This window comes from Vigna unguiculata, chromosome 3, assembly GCF_037176805.1.
Source record: "Vigna unguiculata cultivar grain cowpea cultivar isolate G323 ecotype 2 chromosome 3, ASM3717680v1, whole genome shotgun sequence".
NCBI classification, from domain to species: domain Eukaryota; kingdom Viridiplantae; phylum Streptophyta; class Magnoliopsida; order Fabales; family Fabaceae; genus Vigna; species Vigna unguiculata.
In genome coordinates this window covers 13,298,601-13,318,220 of record NC_140794.1, presented here as the reverse complement: position 1 = coordinate 13,318,220, position 19,620 = coordinate 13,298,601, and the positions used below count along the sequence as shown (strand labels likewise).

At 33.6% G+C, this 19,620-nt stretch overlaps 2 protein-coding genes and 1 long non-coding RNA gene across 3 annotated transcripts; 2 read left to right on the top strand and 1 right to left on the bottom strand.

Moving 5' to 3' along the window:
* The first annotated feature begins 7,753 nt into the window (after positions 1-7,753).
* On the top strand, positions 7,754-8,573 carry LOC146887489 (uncharacterized). Its single transcript, XR_014993580.1, has 2 exons — positions 7,754-7,892; positions 8,024-8,573. It is a non-coding gene; the product is annotated as an uncharacterized LOC146887489 (long non-coding RNA).
* Positions 8,574-9,507: 934 nt separating this feature from the next.
* Positions 9,508-12,001, top strand: ATSLY1 (Sec1/munc18-like (SM) proteins superfamily). Its single transcript, XM_028063752.2, has 2 exons — positions 9,508-9,670; positions 9,763-12,001. Exons 1-2 carry the CDS (start codon positions 9,640-9,642, stop codon positions 11,601-11,603), a joined length of 1,872 nt encoding a protein of 623 aa, XP_027919553.1. The 5' UTR covers positions 9,508-9,639; the 3' UTR covers positions 11,604-12,001.
* A 3,955-nt stretch (positions 12,002-15,956) lies between these two features.
* On the bottom strand, positions 15,957-18,977 carry MEF9 (mitochondrial editing factor 9). The gene is made up of 3 exons (XM_028061632.2): positions 16,807-18,977; positions 16,637-16,693; positions 15,957-16,346 (listed from the first exon to the last, which is right to left on the bottom strand). The coding sequence occupies exon 1, from the start codon at positions 18,905-18,907 to the stop codon at positions 16,985-16,987; it is 1,923 nt and encodes a 640-aa protein (XP_027917433.1). The 5' UTR covers positions 18,908-18,977; the 3' UTR covers positions 15,957-16,346; positions 16,637-16,693; positions 16,807-16,984.
* Positions 18,978-19,620: the final 643 nt, after the last annotated feature.

The following is a 19,620-nucleotide window of genomic DNA, read 5'->3' as shown; positions in this document are numbered from 1 at the left end:
GAAGTGAGTGAAATTTCTTACAATATTATAATAGAATATAAGAATGTTTCTGTTAAAGGATAAATTGAAAAAAATCGTTTGTGATACCTTTAGTGATAATATTATTTGTGATTCTTTAGTAATGATGTTTATTATGTGAAATTTCTTGAGATTATTGAAGGATATATTATTACAAATTGAATTTTGATTTTTGGTGACACAAAATCAACTATTGGTTGTGTTTTTACTTTGGGTGGATGTGCAATATCATGAAAATGTATTAAACAAAATGTTGTCTCACGATATACCATGGAAGCAAAGATTCTTGTTGTAAATACTATTGTTGCTAAGACAAATTTTTATTATCTACATGATTTACACTAATCAAGTGCCAACCCCCCCCCCCCCCCCTCCATCAAATTAAGAAACTAAAACAAGTTGAAAAATAAGAGATTGAGGAATTTATGCCTAAACCAACACACCCAACAATAACACATCCCTACACTTGAATTATGGATGACAAAAGTTTTAAGAGGGCTCTTATAGAAGATGAGGCAATCCAAGCATTGAATTAGAAGTTATATGGTGACATGGTCAACCAAGAATCCTCTTCCAAATCCTTTTATGAGGAAAACTTCATGACAACCATTTAAGACCCCTACATTCTATGAGTTGTGTGAACTTTGCCTTCTAATGGCACTACAATGTTATTTCTTTAAGAACTATTTTTCTATCTCTTGAAGAAATTATAAAAAATTCCAAAGGATTCAAAAGTCAAAGGTTTGTATGGCCTTTTTGAAACCTCACCAACCATTATTAGGCCAAACCTTTTGAAAAAGTTAAAAGTTTTACACTCTATCCATTAAGGAGATCCATAATCTGAAAAAGGATATGAAGTTATATGCTCCAAAGCTTATAACAAATCTTAAGGCATAGGCTAACACAAAAGCTAAAATTGAACAAACATTATTCCTCAAGCTAAAGGATATTCAAAAAGCTCTAGATCAAGTAAAATTATTGTTACTGCTAATCCTATTCGAGATACCAAGGGGAAATATCCTCCTTCATTTGAATCTCAAATAACAACACTTATACCAACAATCCCAATGAACAATGCCTCTGCCAACATTTTGTACTCGACTTAATGAGTGGTCTAAGTAGTCCTTAATGAAGAAAGGAGAGAGAGACACAAGCTTTGTTCTATGTGATAGAGTAAAGAAGAAAAGGCCAAGATTAATCAAATTGCCACATCCTTTACTTTGTAGATTCAACAACATTTTTCATAACTTTAAAAATGATTTCCATCTAAAACACCTTATTCTCCTGCTAATCCACCAAAAGATCAACCTTTCTCATCCCAACCAATCAATTAGCCACTTACAGCTAAGCTAAAAGAGGACAACTTTTTATACTTAAGATCGTAACTTTTTCTAGGGGTGGTAACGAGGGATGACCCGCACCATTTAGTCGTATCCAACATTTTACCAACAAAAGTGAGTTGGGGAGGATTGGCTCGTATCAGAATCACATACTAGTTTTGTTGTATAAGAAAAATCTTAAAAAAAAGAGACTTATGTAAATGTTGCAACAATAGTCTTCTTTTAATATTTCACACCTTTGTTGTACTCCATGAGTGTACATTGGATGTAGAAAATAAAATCCAAATAAGCTAAATAAAAATAAGATTAACAACTACATAAAAATGTCAAAGTTAACTCTTTCAGGAAAAAGAAAACATAAAAAAAAATTATAATTTAAGCTACTAAACAACTATAGTAATTAACCATAATCTTTTCTTGACTTCAGAAGTATCATTATTAATTTTCCATTTTAATTACATTGGATATAGCCTCGAAAGAACTTTCATCTTCCATTATTTCGTAATTATAATTTTTCCCATTATAATTTGCATACCTTTGAGCAATGACAATAAATGAATTAAAAATAAAAATAATAAAATAAAATTAGGATAATTAAAAGGATTATTACCCTTAGAAAATTCATACTTCTAACTAAAAGTGCAAATAATTACTTGCACATTTTTAAGCAAGAGATAAGTCCTATATTTGTTAAGGATCCGAGAGGTAATTCGTATGTTTGTTCCTCACTAAAACCATAAGATATTAGTAAGTTTCATAATCAAATTTTGGATTTCTATTAGATGCTTTATTTTTCATGTTCCTTTATGCACTTTCTCTATACTATTCCTAAATTTCTAATGTCCTCTCTTATGCATTAATTTTTTTTTTCACCTTTAGCGTTTGACTAATTTCAGCTTACTATGAAATGCTTCCCTTTAGTTTTTAATTATTAACATATGTTTACAATTAAATAAAAATAATAATACTTTAATAAGCGATGAGATGAAACAAATTGATATGAAAAGGGGATGAGTGTAGATTTGAGAAGAGGAATCAAATGAAGATGTTCATAATTTTTTACCTTTCTTGCAAGGAACACATAATTCTAAGGACAATTATGATGTCTAAGATTTTTGTCTTTTTTTTAGTCGAACTAAGATATTGTTAACTTTGATTCTTATGTTGTCACTCCTAAACTTCTTTTGGACCTTAAGAAAGTGTGCAATCAATGAGAATGAGTTGTATATGTAAAGTTAAAAGGAAACATAGGTGCTAAGCGTATTTAACTAGGAAGAGATGCCATTCTAATTCAAGATGTTAGAGTTACTATCATACCTTGACTCTAATACCAAAATATCAGCACTTTGATTATTCATAACTTTTCAAAACAGTGTATATGTATCAACCTTTTCGTGAGCTTATGATTAAGATATGATCATTATTACATATATTCTATTTCAATAAAAACAAATTCACTCTAATCTAACAAGAACCATGAGTTGACATGTTTTAACAAAATCATGTCTTTAATTTTATAGGTTGAATTCTCTAAAAATGAACTCCAGCAACTAACACTGACAAGACTTTTTATGTTTGATATTTTAGGAATTTTACGTTTGTTTTTGGTTTGCAGAAGATGTAAATTTACGTCTGTAAAATTATCAATGTAAATTTATGTATGTTGGCTTTATAATAGACGTACTTTTACATTTGTTGCTCTTATACAAATGTAAATTTATGTTTGTTGTAGACAAAAAACTTAAATTTTAGAGTTTTTTTTCTCTATTCTACACCAAATTTACATATGTTATTGTAATACCAAATATAAATTTACATATGTTAGTGTCCTAACAGACATAAATTTACGACTGTTAATGCAATAACATGCATAAATTCTTGAGTTTTTTTTTTTTTAAATTGAAATGGTTTTGGCATGAAACTAAAACTTGAAAAATATAAAATATCTAGAACAACATATACATTTCAAATATAACATTTCTAGAAGATAATATATAAATTCAAAATAAGTATGTATTAAATAAAAAAGGTAATCCAACTTCGAACAAAAAGCTAACAAAAACCTAATCTTCTACATTGTTTAAGAGATAATTTGCCCACTCTAATCTTATTTTGATCATTTTCTCCTTTGATATGAGTAAGCAATCCTAAAAAACCTAAAATAATGATACAATGTTATTATGTATAGTTTTCCTCAAACCATACAATTCATGCACAAGTTATATAAATGTTTAGCATTGTCCAATTTTGAATCACTCATGCCTTAATGATAGTTTTGATCCAATGCATGATGTAGTACCCATATTTGTAGAACTACTCTACCTATTAAACTAAATTGGACATAAAAAGACAATTATGAAAGTTGTAACATTATCCTTGTGGTAAGGTCTTTAGTTCATTGTTGGGTTTCTTATGAATGGAACATAACAAGACAATTATGGATTTTTCAAGAATGAAAACTTCAATGTATCAATCCAAGTAAAACTTTCTTGGTGAGTTTGTCATCCATGTTATCAACCCTTATGTTCTAAATTTTTGAATGCTTTGGGGCTCCAAAAATCCATACAACGATGAGCGACTTAGCTTCACACTCATTGTGTCCATGTAGCTAAGACAATGAATTATGTTAGTTTTGAAATGGTTGAAATGCCAAGAAGGGGGAGGGGGGTTGAATTGGCTAGTTAAAAATTTAGGCTATCTTGAAAGCTAAAAACCACATTTAATTGAATCAATTATATCACCAAGTTAGGATGCAAAAGCTACTAAACTGTATACTTTTAATCGGTCAAAAATAGAGTTAATCGATTGATTTTACTAAACAGATTCTATTATGGTATAATCAACAAATTGAAACAGAAAAACAGTCGACTGAAATACTGGGAAAAATGCAGAAATGCAGATTTGAGTTTTAAACCAGATTAAAAGAGACATTTTAACCTGTTGAAAAACCATTCAACAAATTAAAAGACACACCAAAGACCAAATACATCAAATTAATGCTACAAGGTCTACAATATGAATTACAAACTTCAAATATACTTTCTTAATAATGTAACTATGTGAAGAACACACGTTCCAGCCTTGATCAACATGAATACCATCAAATCTCATTTCCTTCATCAATGTAGGCTTCATTCCAATGGTAATGACTTCAAGGTAATTCAAAAGGGCTTCATCAAATCTTCATCAAATCTTCAAGAGGCATACCACCTTGGTTTCACATGTCTACAAATTATACGTTAAACGCAATAATTTTAATATAGTAAATGTAGAAGACACATTACTACGTTGAGACACCAGAGTTGGATGGTAGAAATGTTCAATATCTTGTCTCCACCATACACTTCCATTGCATCAAAAAGGGAAATGTAAAATGAGACATGAGATTCGATTCCAAATACTCGAAAATTCCATTATATTTTTATTGGATTTCTATTGAACTTAGGCATAATGTTGACAAGATTTGAAAACGATCATCCCATCTTTTGTCATGTCGTCATATTCATCAATAATAGGGTTTTACACCTTCTTTTGATGACAAGGAACTGAAACAAATATATGCAAAACGTTTAGCTCATCTATTTATAAATATAAAAAAAATTATTTAAAAAAGGCAATGCACAACCTGTTTTGTGTAACATATACCATGAGGCTAAGGCATAAATGTGCCTAAGGCCTCACCTACAAGTTAAACCTCTAAAGTTGGCAGAGGCAATCAAGCAATAGAATCTCTAACCTCATCAACCATCACATGTGTTTATTCTGGCTATATAGGAACACCGTATGGTTGTTAAACCCTTTGTCACTTAAGGATTCAACAAAAATCCAATTCCCCTCTTTAATGTAGTAGAGTGATAATCTGAGCATGTGAAAATTGAGTTTTGTTGATTGTGATGAGGGACTACAATATAATACTCTAAACAACATTAAAATGATCCTAAAATACCAATGAAATAATGCATGAACTATATTTAATGTTACAACTAAAATTGGGTAGAATGCATATTTCTATAATTGAAATCTATGGTTTTGATATCTACAATGATTTTTAATGAATGGAAATAAGATATGAATGCATGGAATGTGTTAAGAAATGATAATGAACATATTTTGTACTTTAAAAGTAGCTAAAATGACGTCGAACAGTGAAAACAAAAAAGTGTTTGTCAAAATGCCTAAGAAAATCTAATATGCAACAAGAGTTTAATGAATTGTCTAAATGAACTAAAAAAATATGATTTATGCAAAACTAAGACTGGGAACAAGTTTCTATACCTAAAACTAACCATGATATGCATCCAAAACTAGTAAAACATAGAAAATGATCAAAATTAAATTTCAAAACTAAAGTTTGGCAGAAATTGCAATGAATATAAGTTTTGATAGCTTTTCAACACAAGGCTCATATGGTCTATCATGCAAGAATTAGTTGTATATCATGCAAATGCATGGAACCTATTTGAAACATTAAAATTATGCTTTTTAGAAAATAATTAGGAAAAAACAGGAGAAGTAACCCATTCAATGTTTATCCCCAAATTCCGATCAATCAATCACTTAATATAATTCAAAGTTAACAATACATTTGCAATTGCCACTCAATGCAATCAACTTCCACTCAACACAATCAACTATAAGGGAATTAAAACAAATAGCAACAATGAGGGTTTCTATTCTATTATATTTTCTATTAATATTATTTTATTTACAAGCAAACAAATTATGGTGACATAAATTTATCGTAAATATATTTATCTTTCAATTTTGTTAATTTAAAAATGTAACTTTTCTTTTTTTTTAATTTCTCTCTATGTTTGGATTAATCACACATAAGATTTTGCACAAAAAAGAAGAAGAAAGAATTAGATAAATGATGCAAAAAGCAATATGTCATAACCGAGATCACGACGGGACGACGAAAAAAAAACGGGTTTGAAAAAGATTTGGAGTCGCCACCATAGTTATTTCTAGAAAACTATGAAAAACTATAAAGATAAAACAAGTCTGCGAAAAATCAAATTTTCGGATCTGAGAGTCGATTACGTGCCTCTAATTAAACATGCAAGTTGATGTGATTTTCAAAATGCTAATTTTCCCAAAAATAATAAGACCAATAATACTAAAAAGAACCAAAGTATTTTTTGGTTTTTTGGGTCCGACAATGATTGACCTTGGTCCTACGTATTCTCATTAAAAATGAGAAATCAGGGTTACGTAGTTCTTTTAAAGATATTTGAAAAACTATTTGGAAAATGATTTAATTTTTTGGAGGTGAATCTGACAAGGACGGGCCTTGCTCCTACGTATCTCGCAATAGAGAATCAATGATCACGTAGTTTTTAAAAAGACTTTTGCTTGAAAATGTTGATGTTTTTGTATTTTGAAAATTTTATGTTTTTCTTGGTATTTTTGAATTACTTGAAAATATGTCTCACGACGCGAGCGGTCGGACGAACACTACAAGAGAAAAAAATTATTTTTGGTATTTTTGACAATGAGTGTCACACGGTGCGGGCGATCAGATAGACACTAAAAGAGAAAAAAAACTATTTTTGGTTTTTTGAAAATGAGTGTCACACGGTGCGGGCGACCGCACAGACACAATAAAGTGAAAGAGAACATTTTTCATTTTTTTAGATTTTTCTATTATTTTTTTGTAATTTTTGATAATTTTAAAATATTTTTGTTTTCTCTTTTTTAGAAAGAAAATTATAATGGTGGAATTAAAAAAGGATAAAAGTGGAAAAACAAAAATGTAAGGGTGCTTGAATAATGTGTGAGGTGCATGAAGTAAACACAAAACAGACCCAAAAACAATAAACAAAGACATATGGGTGCAAGATTATCACATGTGGGAATGTGCAAGTAAAATATAAAACAAGCCCAAAATAAGAGTAATACACAAATGAGTGGTGGAGTCAGTAAACTTGGTGGTGCAGGAAGTAGTCACTAGAGGTGTGTGTAGTGAAACATGGGCTGCAAACAGTAACAACAAACAAGTCCAAAACAAATATGGGGTGTGGGGCTAGCAAATATCAAGGGTGCGTAGAGAAATACACAAATAGTCCAACACAAATATTGGAGGTGCAAAGATTAAAAGCAGGGGGTGCGCAAGTAAATAACATGGTTAGACCCGATTTCTACTCAAACTAAACCTAATTAAAATTAAAGCTTCTTTTTTACCAATGGTAGCAGTCTCTTCTCGTTTCCCCACAAGCCACCACGACTCCAGCGGCTGGACATGCGCTCACCTTTTGGCCACCACCAACGACACCGGCATCCGCTGGAGGCCTCACCGGCGATGCCATCGTCGTTCACTCCTCCTTGTGTGAAACGCTCCTGCACTAGCATCAATAGTGTCTCCCCCGTTTCTTCAGCACGTTCGAGACATCACGACTTACCACCATCACACCAGCCTTCGCGACTGGGACACGAGAGCACCACAAAAACCAAACCCCTGACCGTCGCGACCCAAACCGCCTCTGTTCTGCCTATTTAAACTCTGACTCACCAGCGGCAACGCTGTCGGCGATGGTTCTATCTCATTCTCACTGTTTCTGATTTGTGTTGGGTTGAGATGATGAATTTGTTTTTAGACGAATGAAGATGATGATGTGTGTTGAAAGGGATGGAATTTGTGATTTGGTTTCTATTTATGCTTGTAGAAAATGTGGTGTGTATGCGCGATGACAAAGATGTTGAAAGGGATTGAATTCGTGGAGATGGAAAATGGTGTGGTATGCTGGTGTGCATTGTTGATCACAGTTAAATGGTGGATGAAACAAGTTCAACGCCTTAAAGATAAAATCCACTGCACCAATCACGACTCCATTTCCTTTTGGTTGTAAAATTGCAACTTTTACACAGGTTGATGTTTTGAAAGCAATTGACAACTTCAACAAAGACATAATCTTAGGAAAAGAAGGAAAATGAATCATATGGCAGACAAATGACGATGAAGAGACTCCAAGGGGAAGGTCTGAAGGGTGAGAAGGAATTGAAGGCTAAAATGGAGGTTCTTATTGGTCATTATTTTGGTTGGCTTAATGATGGACAAAAGACAATTGACATGGTTAGGTACAATATTTGGATTTCTCACAAAACAATTGTGATTTGGATATTTTTATTAAGATAGTTGGATTATATAGTATTTGGATTTCTCATTGTTAAACTTAGATATGGACATTGTAATAACAATTATTTATTTTAATGATACTCTTGATTATCTACTATAATTATAAATTCTCTACATTGCAAGAACTATTTTGAACTTTCATGATGATTTCGAATGTGTCCAAAATTGCGTACATATTGTAGAAAAAACCAATTTAATTAAAATTGTCAAACACGTTACCAATTGATCAAATCAGTAATTACCTACATATATATTCATATATTCATAAGTAATTAGCTATGAATATATTCATAGATAAATTGGTTACGACTAATTTACTTACAAACTTTTGCCTATAGACAATCCATAGATAAATTAGTTTTACCTATAGGTTTTGTGTGTTATTTACAAATTTTTATTTTATATAATATATTTATCTAAAATTGAATATTTTTATTATTACTATTAAGACGATTTAAGACAATAATAATAATAATATTTATTTATTTATTTATATATTTCATGGAGATTTCGAAGATACGATTTTATGTCAAAAGATAAAAACATAAAATTAGAGAAATATAATCAGTTTGTTATGCTTATTCTTGTATTACATTTAATTGCATTCTCACATGAAATGTTATCTTATTTATTTTATTATGTGTTAAATTAAAATAATATTTTGACATATATTTATAATAATTCAAATAAAAACTTAATCTTTTTTTCTTAATTAATTATAATGTTTAACAAAAGAAACTGAAAATTGCAATTAAACGTGAACTAATTCGTACCGGGAGAGTAAAGAAAATGGCGGTTGTTTACTAAAATAGTGGTGGTAAAAGTTTTGGAAAAATACTTATCCAGATTTCCTTGACAAAGAAGTCTTAGACAAAATAATAATAATAATAATAATATCTGTGACAATATTTTAAATAACAACAAAAAGAAAAAGAAAAACGTGGCATTTTCCTAAAAAATTGGTAGTATTAGGATAGCTACTTAACGTTGAGCAAAATTAAAAAAATATAATAATAATAAAAAAAAAAGAGTTGAATAGAAATAGGTGTAAGAAGAGGAAGAGAGAATGCATAGTGTATTTATATCTGAATCCAGATCCACCACCGTTTCAGCAACCCCAATTCCCATCGCTCCGCCGTCACAGCCATGTCTCTGAATCTCCGTCAGAAGCAAACAGGTAATCACTCTCAATTCCGATCTCTGCATTTTCCGATTCCCAATGAGCCCCGTCGTTTCAATTGCCACGCTAACCATCCATTGGCGTTTCAGAATGCATCGCGCGCATGCTCAACCTCAACCAGCCGCTCAACGCCACCACCGGCACGGCCAACGAGGAAGTGTACAAGATCCTCATCTACGATAAGTTCTGCCAGAACATTCTCTCCCCCTTGATCCACGTCAAGGACCTCCGCAAGCACGGCGTAACCCTCTACTTCCTCATCGACAAGGATCGCAAGCCCGTTCACGACGTTCCGGCGGTGTACTTCGTCCAACCTAACCAATCCAACGTGCAACGCATCGTTTCGGACGCGTCTAAAGCACTCTACCAGAGCCTCCACCTCAATTTCTCCACCTCCATCCCCCGGCCCCTCCTCGAAGACCTCGCCGCCGGAACCCTAAACTCGGATTCAATTCAGCGAATCTCCAAGGTCCACGATCAGTATCTGGAGTTTGTAACCCTAGAGGATAACCTTTTTTCGCTGGCCCACAAATCTTGTTATGTTCAACTCAATGACCCTTCTGCTGGAGACAAGGAAATCGAGGAGCTTGTTGAGAAGATCGTTGGTGGGTTGTTTTGCGTGTTGGCCACTCTCTCTGTTGTGCCGGTTATCCGCTGCCCGCGTGGCGGCCCTGCTGAGATGGTTGCTTCTGCGTTGGATCAGCGCATTAGGGATCATTTGTTGTCCAAGAATAATTTGTTTACAGAGGGTGGGAACTTTGTGAGCTCGTTTCAGCGCCCTGTGCTGTGTATTTTTGACCGGAATTTTGAGTTGCCGGTGGCTATTCAGCATGATTTTCGCTACCGGCCTCTTGTTCATGATGTGCTTGGGTTGAAGCTCAATAGGCTGAGTGTGCAGGGGGAGAAAGGTGGTATGAGGTCTTATGAGTTGGATTATGCTGATTCGTTTTGGGTTGCGAATGGATCGCTGGAGTTCCCGGAGGTTGCGGTTGAGATTGAGACACAGTTGAACAAGTATAAGAAGGATGTGGATGAGGTGAATAAGAGGACTGGTGGGACTCATGGTGCTGAGTTTGATGGGACGGATTTGATTGGGAACACGAAGCATTTGATGAATGCTGTGAATTCTCTGCCTGAGTTGACTGAGAGAAAGCAGGTGATTGATAAACATACGAACATTGCGACCGTGTTGTTGGGGGAGATCAAGGAGAGATCCCTTGATTCTTATGCTAAGAAGGAGAATGACATGTTGGTTAGAGGGGGCATTGAAAGGGGTGACCTGCTTGGTGTGCTCAGGGGGAAGGGAACAAAGATGGATAAGCTTAGGTTTGCCATCATATATCTTATTTCATCTGAAACCATTAATCAGTCTGAAGTAGAGGCTGTGGAAGCAGCTCTGAGAGAGTCTGAGGTTGATCCTGCTGCTTTTCAGTACGTGAAGAAGATCAAGTCGTTGAATGTTTCACTGGCATCAGCGAACTCTGCCAGCAGAAGTAATATTGTTGATTGGGCTGAGAAGCTCTATGGGCAATCAATTAGTGCAGTGACAGCTGGTGTAAAAAACCTTCTATCTAACGATAGGCAGCTAGCATTGGCAAGAACAGTTGAGGCCTTGACTGAAGGTAGGCCAAATCCTGAAACAGATTCATACCTTTCCTTTGATCCCCGGGCTCCTAAGTCTGGTTCAGGAGCAAGTAGCAGCCATTTGAAAGGACCATTTAAGGAAGCAATTGTGTTCATGATTGGTGGTGGTAATTATGTTGAATATTGTAGTCTGCAAGAGCTTGCACAACATCAGCAGCCTGCCAAGCATATTATATATGGAACAACGGAAATTCTAACTGGAGTCGAATTTGTAGAGCAGCTTACGTTATTGGGGCAGAAGATGGGTTTGGGCAATGTTGGTTCTAGTTCTACCTCAGCTCAGTAGTTCACAGGTGAATGTATTCACATTTCAGTTTACCAAATTATTCTTTAGTGTGCAAAGGAAAACCCTCAGACACAAGAAAAGTCAATCTGCTTTTGTTTTTAATTGTCTATAAACGATGAAGGATTACGAGCCTTACACTGTTTTCTTGATTATACAGCTAGTGGATTGCATATTTCTTGGTAGTTTCCTGTAGCACAGTCATATATGCTTTGTCTTCAATGTAGTGGATAGTTTTTTGAGAAGCATGGTGCGCCATTTATGTTTATTTTCATTCTGTGAGATGTTTTGATTATTGAGAATCATTTTGTATTAATTAAGATTGATCTGTTTGACCGATTAGGGAGTTCCACCTTAATCATTAATGTTCAACTCTTATAATGAAGATATGTTTATTATCAGGCTGATGTCTTTTATCATTTTTATAATTTTTCTCTTTTGTTGTCAATCCTAACATCAAGTCAAAATCGACAAACTGTTTGATGGCACATTTGTTCTGCTGTCCTGTATTTTACCACCACTTAATGGATTATCATCTCAAAGAAACGACTAACTTTTTTGCATAGCAAGCTTATGATGTTTTGGTTTGAATATGCTTTAATTTGACTATTTCTATGTTTTTAAATGGACTGGTGAGAACGTCTTATTTTGTATGCATTGGATGCCATACGGTTAAAATAGAAATTCAGAACTTTCTCTCGACTCCTGACAAAAATATCAATTTTAGTTTTATTTGTTTAAATTTCGAGATCAGCTTTCCATGAAAACATTTTCTAAAGGAAATCCAAATTCGAAAAGTTTCAGCCTACCTCTTTGTTTTCATTCTTAACAAACCAAGTTCATGCTTCTCGCTGTCAATATCTAACCCCATTTGCTTCCCTCTGCTCTTCTGCACACGTGTTCATTCCCATCCCTCATCTGCTGTGCACAAAAACTCGAAGTGGTCTTTGTTTTCTACTTTTCTATCCTTTTTTTTTTTTTCCTTTTTGCCTATTTCCTGTTTTTTCTTATTTGTGTTAGATTCATATCTTCTCCTTGGTTTCCAAACTAAAAGTTTTGTCCTCCCTCTTTTTCTTGTATGTCATTTTTCTGTCTATTTATCTCTATTGTTTTTATATCATTATAGAATGATATATAATGGGTCTATATTTTTGGTTGAGTGCTAGTAACAATATATTATTAGTTAGAATTTATTGAAAATTACAATTTTTTTGTGGTTCTCATTTCTCATATGATGATTTTCCTGATTTACAAATGAAACGTGTTAAAATTTGATTTCTAATAAATTTCAACCAATAGTAAAGAGAGTATTAGAGGAAGTATTGTTAGCATAGCTGATATTTTATTTCATTTTAAAGTTGATCCTTAATTCTCCATTTTTCGATTTTCAGTATATTATTTTCCTCTGTTCAAAGATCACTGATTAATAATAATAGGTATTTGTGGGAGTTGCAAGTAAAAGTAGTGATTTAAATATCAGTTAGTGCAATTAGGGTGAGTTGCTCTGTTGTGGAGGATTCCTGTTAGGAAAGGTTTTTCCCCCTCATTGATTGTTTGATTAAAATTTACTTAGCACAATTGCATAAGTTTTAAAAGCTGTGGTGTTATGTGGTTGTTGCACTTTAAATGATAGGGAATGGATTAGCTTGAGCAACTGCTATTGGGCATATGTGCAGGGGATAATTCTTGACTCATTTTTTATTCCAAGGGCCAGACATAACTATGCACCAATAAATTAATCCCTCAAAGTGGAGTTAATAAATAAATGAAAACTATGTTCAATTATATTCCTATAATATTATAATTTTGAGAAAAATAAATGTATTATTTTGAATTAGGAAAAATATTTATTGAAAATAAAACTATATCCAATTTTGAGAATAATACTATATCCATTTTTCAATACATATTTTGAGACCTAGCAAATGATTCATTGTTGGTTTGAGAGAGTTTCCAAAGGCATGGCACTGTTAGAATGTGTATTCTGTCGCATGAAAGGATAATTAATACTTTTTGGTTGAAAGACTCTGTTGTTCATCTAAGACTCGCATGCAACCATGTGTAGGGTGTTATGAGTATTTTGTTTTCTTTTAAGTAACTGATATAATATGTCATATGCAACTATGTCTGGCAACCAATATTTTATGCATAGGGGAAATACATGTTTGTGATTTTTTTTATTCTTGGAGTAATACTGGTATCCCTTTATATTAATTTAACTTTATCTTTGCGAAAAATGGAAAGAAATAAATAGGAAGTTAAACAAAAAGAATGGTCAAATAAGTTAAACAAAAAAGAAATAAATTCAAGGCAAACTAAAATTTTTCCAGTGGTAAATTAAGTCTCAAATACAATCTGCAATCTGCCAGTAGGGTGAGTCAAGTAAGTTTTTATGAGATTATCATGACAATGGTGAATATTGTAAAGAAAATATAATCCTATATGAATTTGAAGAAACTTCTTTTAGAGACATTATATCTTCTAGGGGTGAGCAAGAATCGGTTTGGGTCGGATTCAAATCCAATTATCTCAATCTGACTCAATCTGAATTTGAAAATTTAAAATCACATCCGACCAATTATTGTCCCGAATTAGTCGGATTCAAGTACGATTATATACGAATGGATATATCGAGTTATCTAAATAAAAGAGAATTTTTTTAAGAAAGACAAAGAACGGTAACAGAGAAAAATAGCTCGTGCAGGGTGGAGGCCATGGAATGGTTGACTACATCTTTGCTGCACTCCTTCTCAGATCCTCAAAGTTTCTTTCCTTAATCTATAATTTTTTATTTTCCTAAATAAAGAGGAACCAAAACAACCACAGGTAGCCACACATTAAAGAAATAAACGAACAAAAAAGGAACCAAAGCAACGGTGGCCACCAAGTGGGAAAAACCCTAACGCCCTCCACCACGGCGACATCGACAGCAATAGCGCCACTACCGTCTCCCATAACATCGACAGTAACGACACCACCAATAATCAAAAAGATTCGACACCAAGAACATCCTTCAGAGTGATGAAGGGCACAAAAGAAAAATGAAGGAGGAGAGGGAAGGAGTGAGGGCTACCTTCAGAGTGACGAAGGGCATGGAAGAAAAACAAAGGATGAGAGGGAAGCAGTGCGACGGGATAGAATTAGGTTAAAATAAAATTTGAATTTTTATATGTAGCTGATTCGGGTCGAGTATCCATGAAATTAAAAATTAAGAATCATATCCGACCGCAACGATCCGTTTTTATCTGAATATTGTTATCCATTACAACCCGACCCGTCTAAAACTAATCCATTAACAACTTTTTTTCTCGGGTCGGGCAGATTTGGACTGGCCCGCATAATATGCTCAGGCCTAATATCTTCCACAAATCTTTTGTTATGGGTGTGGTTAAATTTTTATCAATTGAATGCTTATAAACATCTTTAAAAAAAAAATAATAAAGATGTTACTTAGAATCGAACTTATTGGAGATGATGTAAAAAGCATTTGATTCTTCTCATGACTAGATCCAATCTCCTAGTCCCTGTGGAAAGGAAAAAGAATTTCACGTTCTAGTGTCTATGCATTCACAATTAAAGGTAAGAAGTACTAAAAAAAAGAAAGTTCAGGCAAATAATAAAAGAAAAGATTAAATATATTTTTGGTCTCTTAACTTTCAGTGAATCTTGAAATTAGTCCATTTTGAAACTTTGAATCAATTTAGTCTTTCATCTTTCGAAATACGTAAATTTAATTATTTTAATCAAATTTTGTTAATTTATTTGATGTTTCATATGCATTCCAAGATTATATTTGAGTTATTTATACTATTTGACACATTTTTGCTTTAATGTTAAGTCAAATACTATTATGAAATGCGCTTGAAATGTCAAATAAACTTAACAAAATTTGATTAAAAACACTAAATTTACGTATTTCAAAAGATGAAGGACTAAATTGGTCCAAAATTTCGAAATGAACTAATTACAAAATTCACTGAAAGTTAAGAGACAAAAACATATTTAATCCTAAAAAAAAAAAAAATACCTGAAATAAATGATTGAGAACTTTGTAATAACACATTCATCCGTGAGCCTCTAGGATTTAAGTAGTATTTATAAATTTCATCATTTATTACTAAGTACAATTTTGATATTTATAGAATAAATTCTAGTCACTCATAACTTTCTAACTTTAAATAATTGTCACCATTGATAATTCTGATTTTTGATCTCTTCCATTAACGAGTTCCTGAACTTGATTCTTCAAAATCCCCACTTTCTAACAATCTTATCATAAGAAACATCACTGAAAAATCGAAACCTGTGGGAGTTAAAACATACTTCATAGAATGTGATGATTTGCAGAAGAGTGTCGGATACTAAGTTCAGCCCATTATAAATTTCATCCATAATACTTTGTAGCTGACAGATTTTAACTAATAATTTTGGAGAAACAAAATAATATATTCAAACTAAATATAATGAGTGTCCTATGTACAAATTTATTAGAGTTTAGTCTGTACCGGTTACAACGTAGGGTAGTGGAATTTTTTTTACTTCACCTCGTTTTTAAAGTCTGCCACTCCTTTCCAAGTATACACTGGTTCAGCAACCTCAAAGTCACTTAAACTTCCAAAATATTGGTTTGTTAGGTCAAACTTCCGACGCACTTTACCAGTGCCAAATAGAGCCACATAGAACATTTCATGGCAGACAAAATTCTTTTACAGGTAGGAACAAGTGACGCCTTCAGCATATGGAAGACTGATCCAATGAACGCACAAACAAATAATATTGTTAATAATAATACTATATATCCAATTTCGTAAAGGGTGCTGAATGCTTAGAAAAAATAAATCAGTCCTCAAAACACTTATTTGCATTATGTTTTCCATCTACATTCTATTCTTATGTAAGGCAATGCAATCATGAAATTGTTATTCCAAATGAAGTTAATCACGGGATCAACATCTTGTAATAAGGTTACACACATATCATCATCATCATAATAAAATATTTATTTGAGGATCAACTAAAAAAATAGTAACACATACCTAATCTTCCGGCCAGCCAAAGTAGAAATCACGTAATGTTGACACTGGCAAATTGATCTATTAAAAAAAACAGAAAATAAGCTGAGATTTATGGCAGCTGATACCACTACGCTACTAATTCACAAAGTTAAGTTCATCCAAAAATAAAAAAAAAACCACCTCTTTCTTACCTCTGAATGTTTGCCAGAAGACATGTTTCTTCCCTTTCAAACCAATTATTCTACTTTAAAATCTGCTTAATCACAGTATTTGTATGGTTATGTTGAATGCGACCATCTCTAACACTAAAATTATCTGACATCTATTGTAGACTGAAGATTTCTAAAACAATAAAGTTGTCACCGGCAATCAGTCTACCCAACTATATCCTGCTTGCTTCTTGACATTCTTTTCTTCCATCAAAACTCTCACACGCTCAGCATCTTCCCATTGTCTTAAATTAGCATACATGTTATATAACAATACATACGGAGCTGAACTTTCTGGTTCAAGTCTGATCAAAGCATCAGCTGCTACTATGGCCAATTCTACATTATTATGAACTCTACAAGCACTTAGTAATGCACCCCACACAGCCTTATCTGGTTTAAATGGCATGGTGTTAATCACATCCATAGCTTCCTTAAGCTGCCCCTGCCGTCCCAAGATGTCCACAAGGGAGGCAAAGTGCTCAACCCGTGGCTCAATACCATAGTCGGTAACCATGGATTTGAATTGTATCCTCCCTTCTTCAACTAGTCCTGCGTGAGCGCATGCATTTAAAACCGAAATGAAGGTTATATAGGTAGGGTGAATTTTAAGCCTTTTCATCAGTTTGAAAAGCTCTAAGGCTTCTGCCGCTAAGCCATGAGATGCATAGCCTCCAATCATTGCATTCCAAGTGATCACATCTTTATAAAGTTTTCTCTCATTAAATACAGTGCATGCATCAAGTATTGACCCACATCTCGAGTACATGGTAATAAGGGAATTATTTATCGGTGAATCAGGAAGAACAATCTTCGTGACAAGCTGATGTATCTGCTTGCCTAGGTAAAGATCCACCAACCCAGTACACACACTGATAACTGATGATAATGTGTGTTTATCTGGTCTCTCTCCCTCAAGCTGCATCTGAGAAAATAGCCTAACAGCACCTTTATAGTCTTCATTTTTCACATAACCAGCTATCATCGTATTCCATGAGATCAGGTTTTTGTGGGGCATCTTCTCAAAGAAATATCTTGCAAGATTCAAGTTACCGTTCTGCGCAAACCCACAAACTATCGAATTCCATGAAAGTACATCAGGACTGGGCATTTCCCTGAAAAGCTTTGAAGCTTCATCCATGTTCGAGATTTGAACATATCCACTGATCAGAGTGTTCCAAGAACAGGTATCACGCTTCACCATCCTATCAAAGAGTTCCCTGGCAGAGACTATGTCTCCCGCTTTCACATAGGACATCATCATTGAATTCCATGAGACCACATTTCGCCTGAACCTCCTTTGATCCTTTTCACCACCACCTCGATCATCTGGAATCTCATCAAAAAGGCGCCGAGCTTCTTCCACATGACCTCTTTGACCATAACCTGCAATCAGGGTGTTATAAGCATGCACCAAATTATCCTTACCACCATCATCACCACCAAATTCGTGCAAAATCCCAGCAGCCATGTCCAATTCACCGTTTCCAACAAGCCCTGAAATAAGGGCACTAAGAGAGGCCGAATCATGCTCAGGCATCGTCTTAAAAAAACCAACTGCCAAATCCACATCTCCATTCAGCAAGAACCCAGTGATCACAGCATTGGAGGACACAACATTACGCTCCGGCATGGCATTGAAGAGCTTCAAAGCCTGGTCCATCCTGCCATTTTTAGCATACCCACTGATGACCGTGTTCCAAGAGACACAATCTCTCTGGGGCATTAGCTCAAACAGCTTACGTCCTTCCTCAATGAACCTACTTCCACGACACGAAAAGTAACCCGAAACAATGAGATTCCAGGACACGATGTCCCTTTGGGGCATTTCGTCAAACAACTGGCGTGCCTTGACAATCTCTCTCCGATGCACGTACCCACTGATCATGGAATTCCAAGTAACAGCATTTCGGTGCTTCATGGAATCGAAGAGAGCTCTCGCTTCTCTTAATCTACCATTTCGAATCAGATTGGATATATATTTGTTGTGTTGGTGTAGCCCTGACGTGCAATAGGTACGGGTTAGAGAAGCTGAGGCATAACAACAGCTTCTTCTGCTTAATCTTCCGTACAAAGTAGCCATTAACAAAATCAAGACATTGAACAACGTCTGAGGTCAAGTTTCTACGATGTCATAATTCTTATTGGTAATATTACATCATAATAATATTTTTTATTGACAATAAAAAATCTCCTAAAACAAATTCTATTACGCCTTGAATACTTATCTTGATTCATAATTAAATACTTATTTAATAAATGGTTACGAATCACACAAAAAAAATCATATCACAGATCTGATGATGAAACTTGCAGAAATAAATTGTAGTAATTTATAAGCTTTACTAAGAAATTTATTGAAATGAACTATAATAAATATACAAAGAAAGTATGTTACTTCCTTAATTCAAATAATTATTTAAAAAATTCATCTAAACAGTTCTTAATTTTATAAAATTAAACATAATTGTTTTATAAGTTCTTTAGGTTTATTTTAATAAGTTCCAAATAAAAAATAATTTATCTCAAATTGAATTGAACGAAAATTTTCAATTCCTTTTATCAATGACAGCATTTAAAAATATTAGTATTCAGGGACGGAACTACATTGTGACATAGGGAAGCCACGGCTCCCCCAATTTTTTTTTTGAATTTTTTTATATATATTTATATATTTTTTAAAATTATATTTATATATTATTTATATTAAGTTTATAGTACGAAAAATTATAATAAGAGATAAAATAAAAAAATTTAATGGAGACATTGTTTTATAAAAAAAGATTAGGATTTTTA

Coding starts and splice junctions, on each gene's coding strand:
- ATSLY1 (XM_028063752.2), top strand. CDS start 9,640: ATGTCTCTGAATCTCCGTCAGAAGCAAACAG. Junction 9,671..9,762: donor TCTCCGTCAGAAGCAAACAG/GTAATCACTCTC, acceptor TTGGCGTTTCAG/AATGCATCGCGCGCATGCTC.
- MEF9 (XM_028061632.2), bottom strand. CDS start 18,907: ATGGCTACTTTGTACGGAAGATTAAGCAGAAGAAGCTGTTGTTATGCC.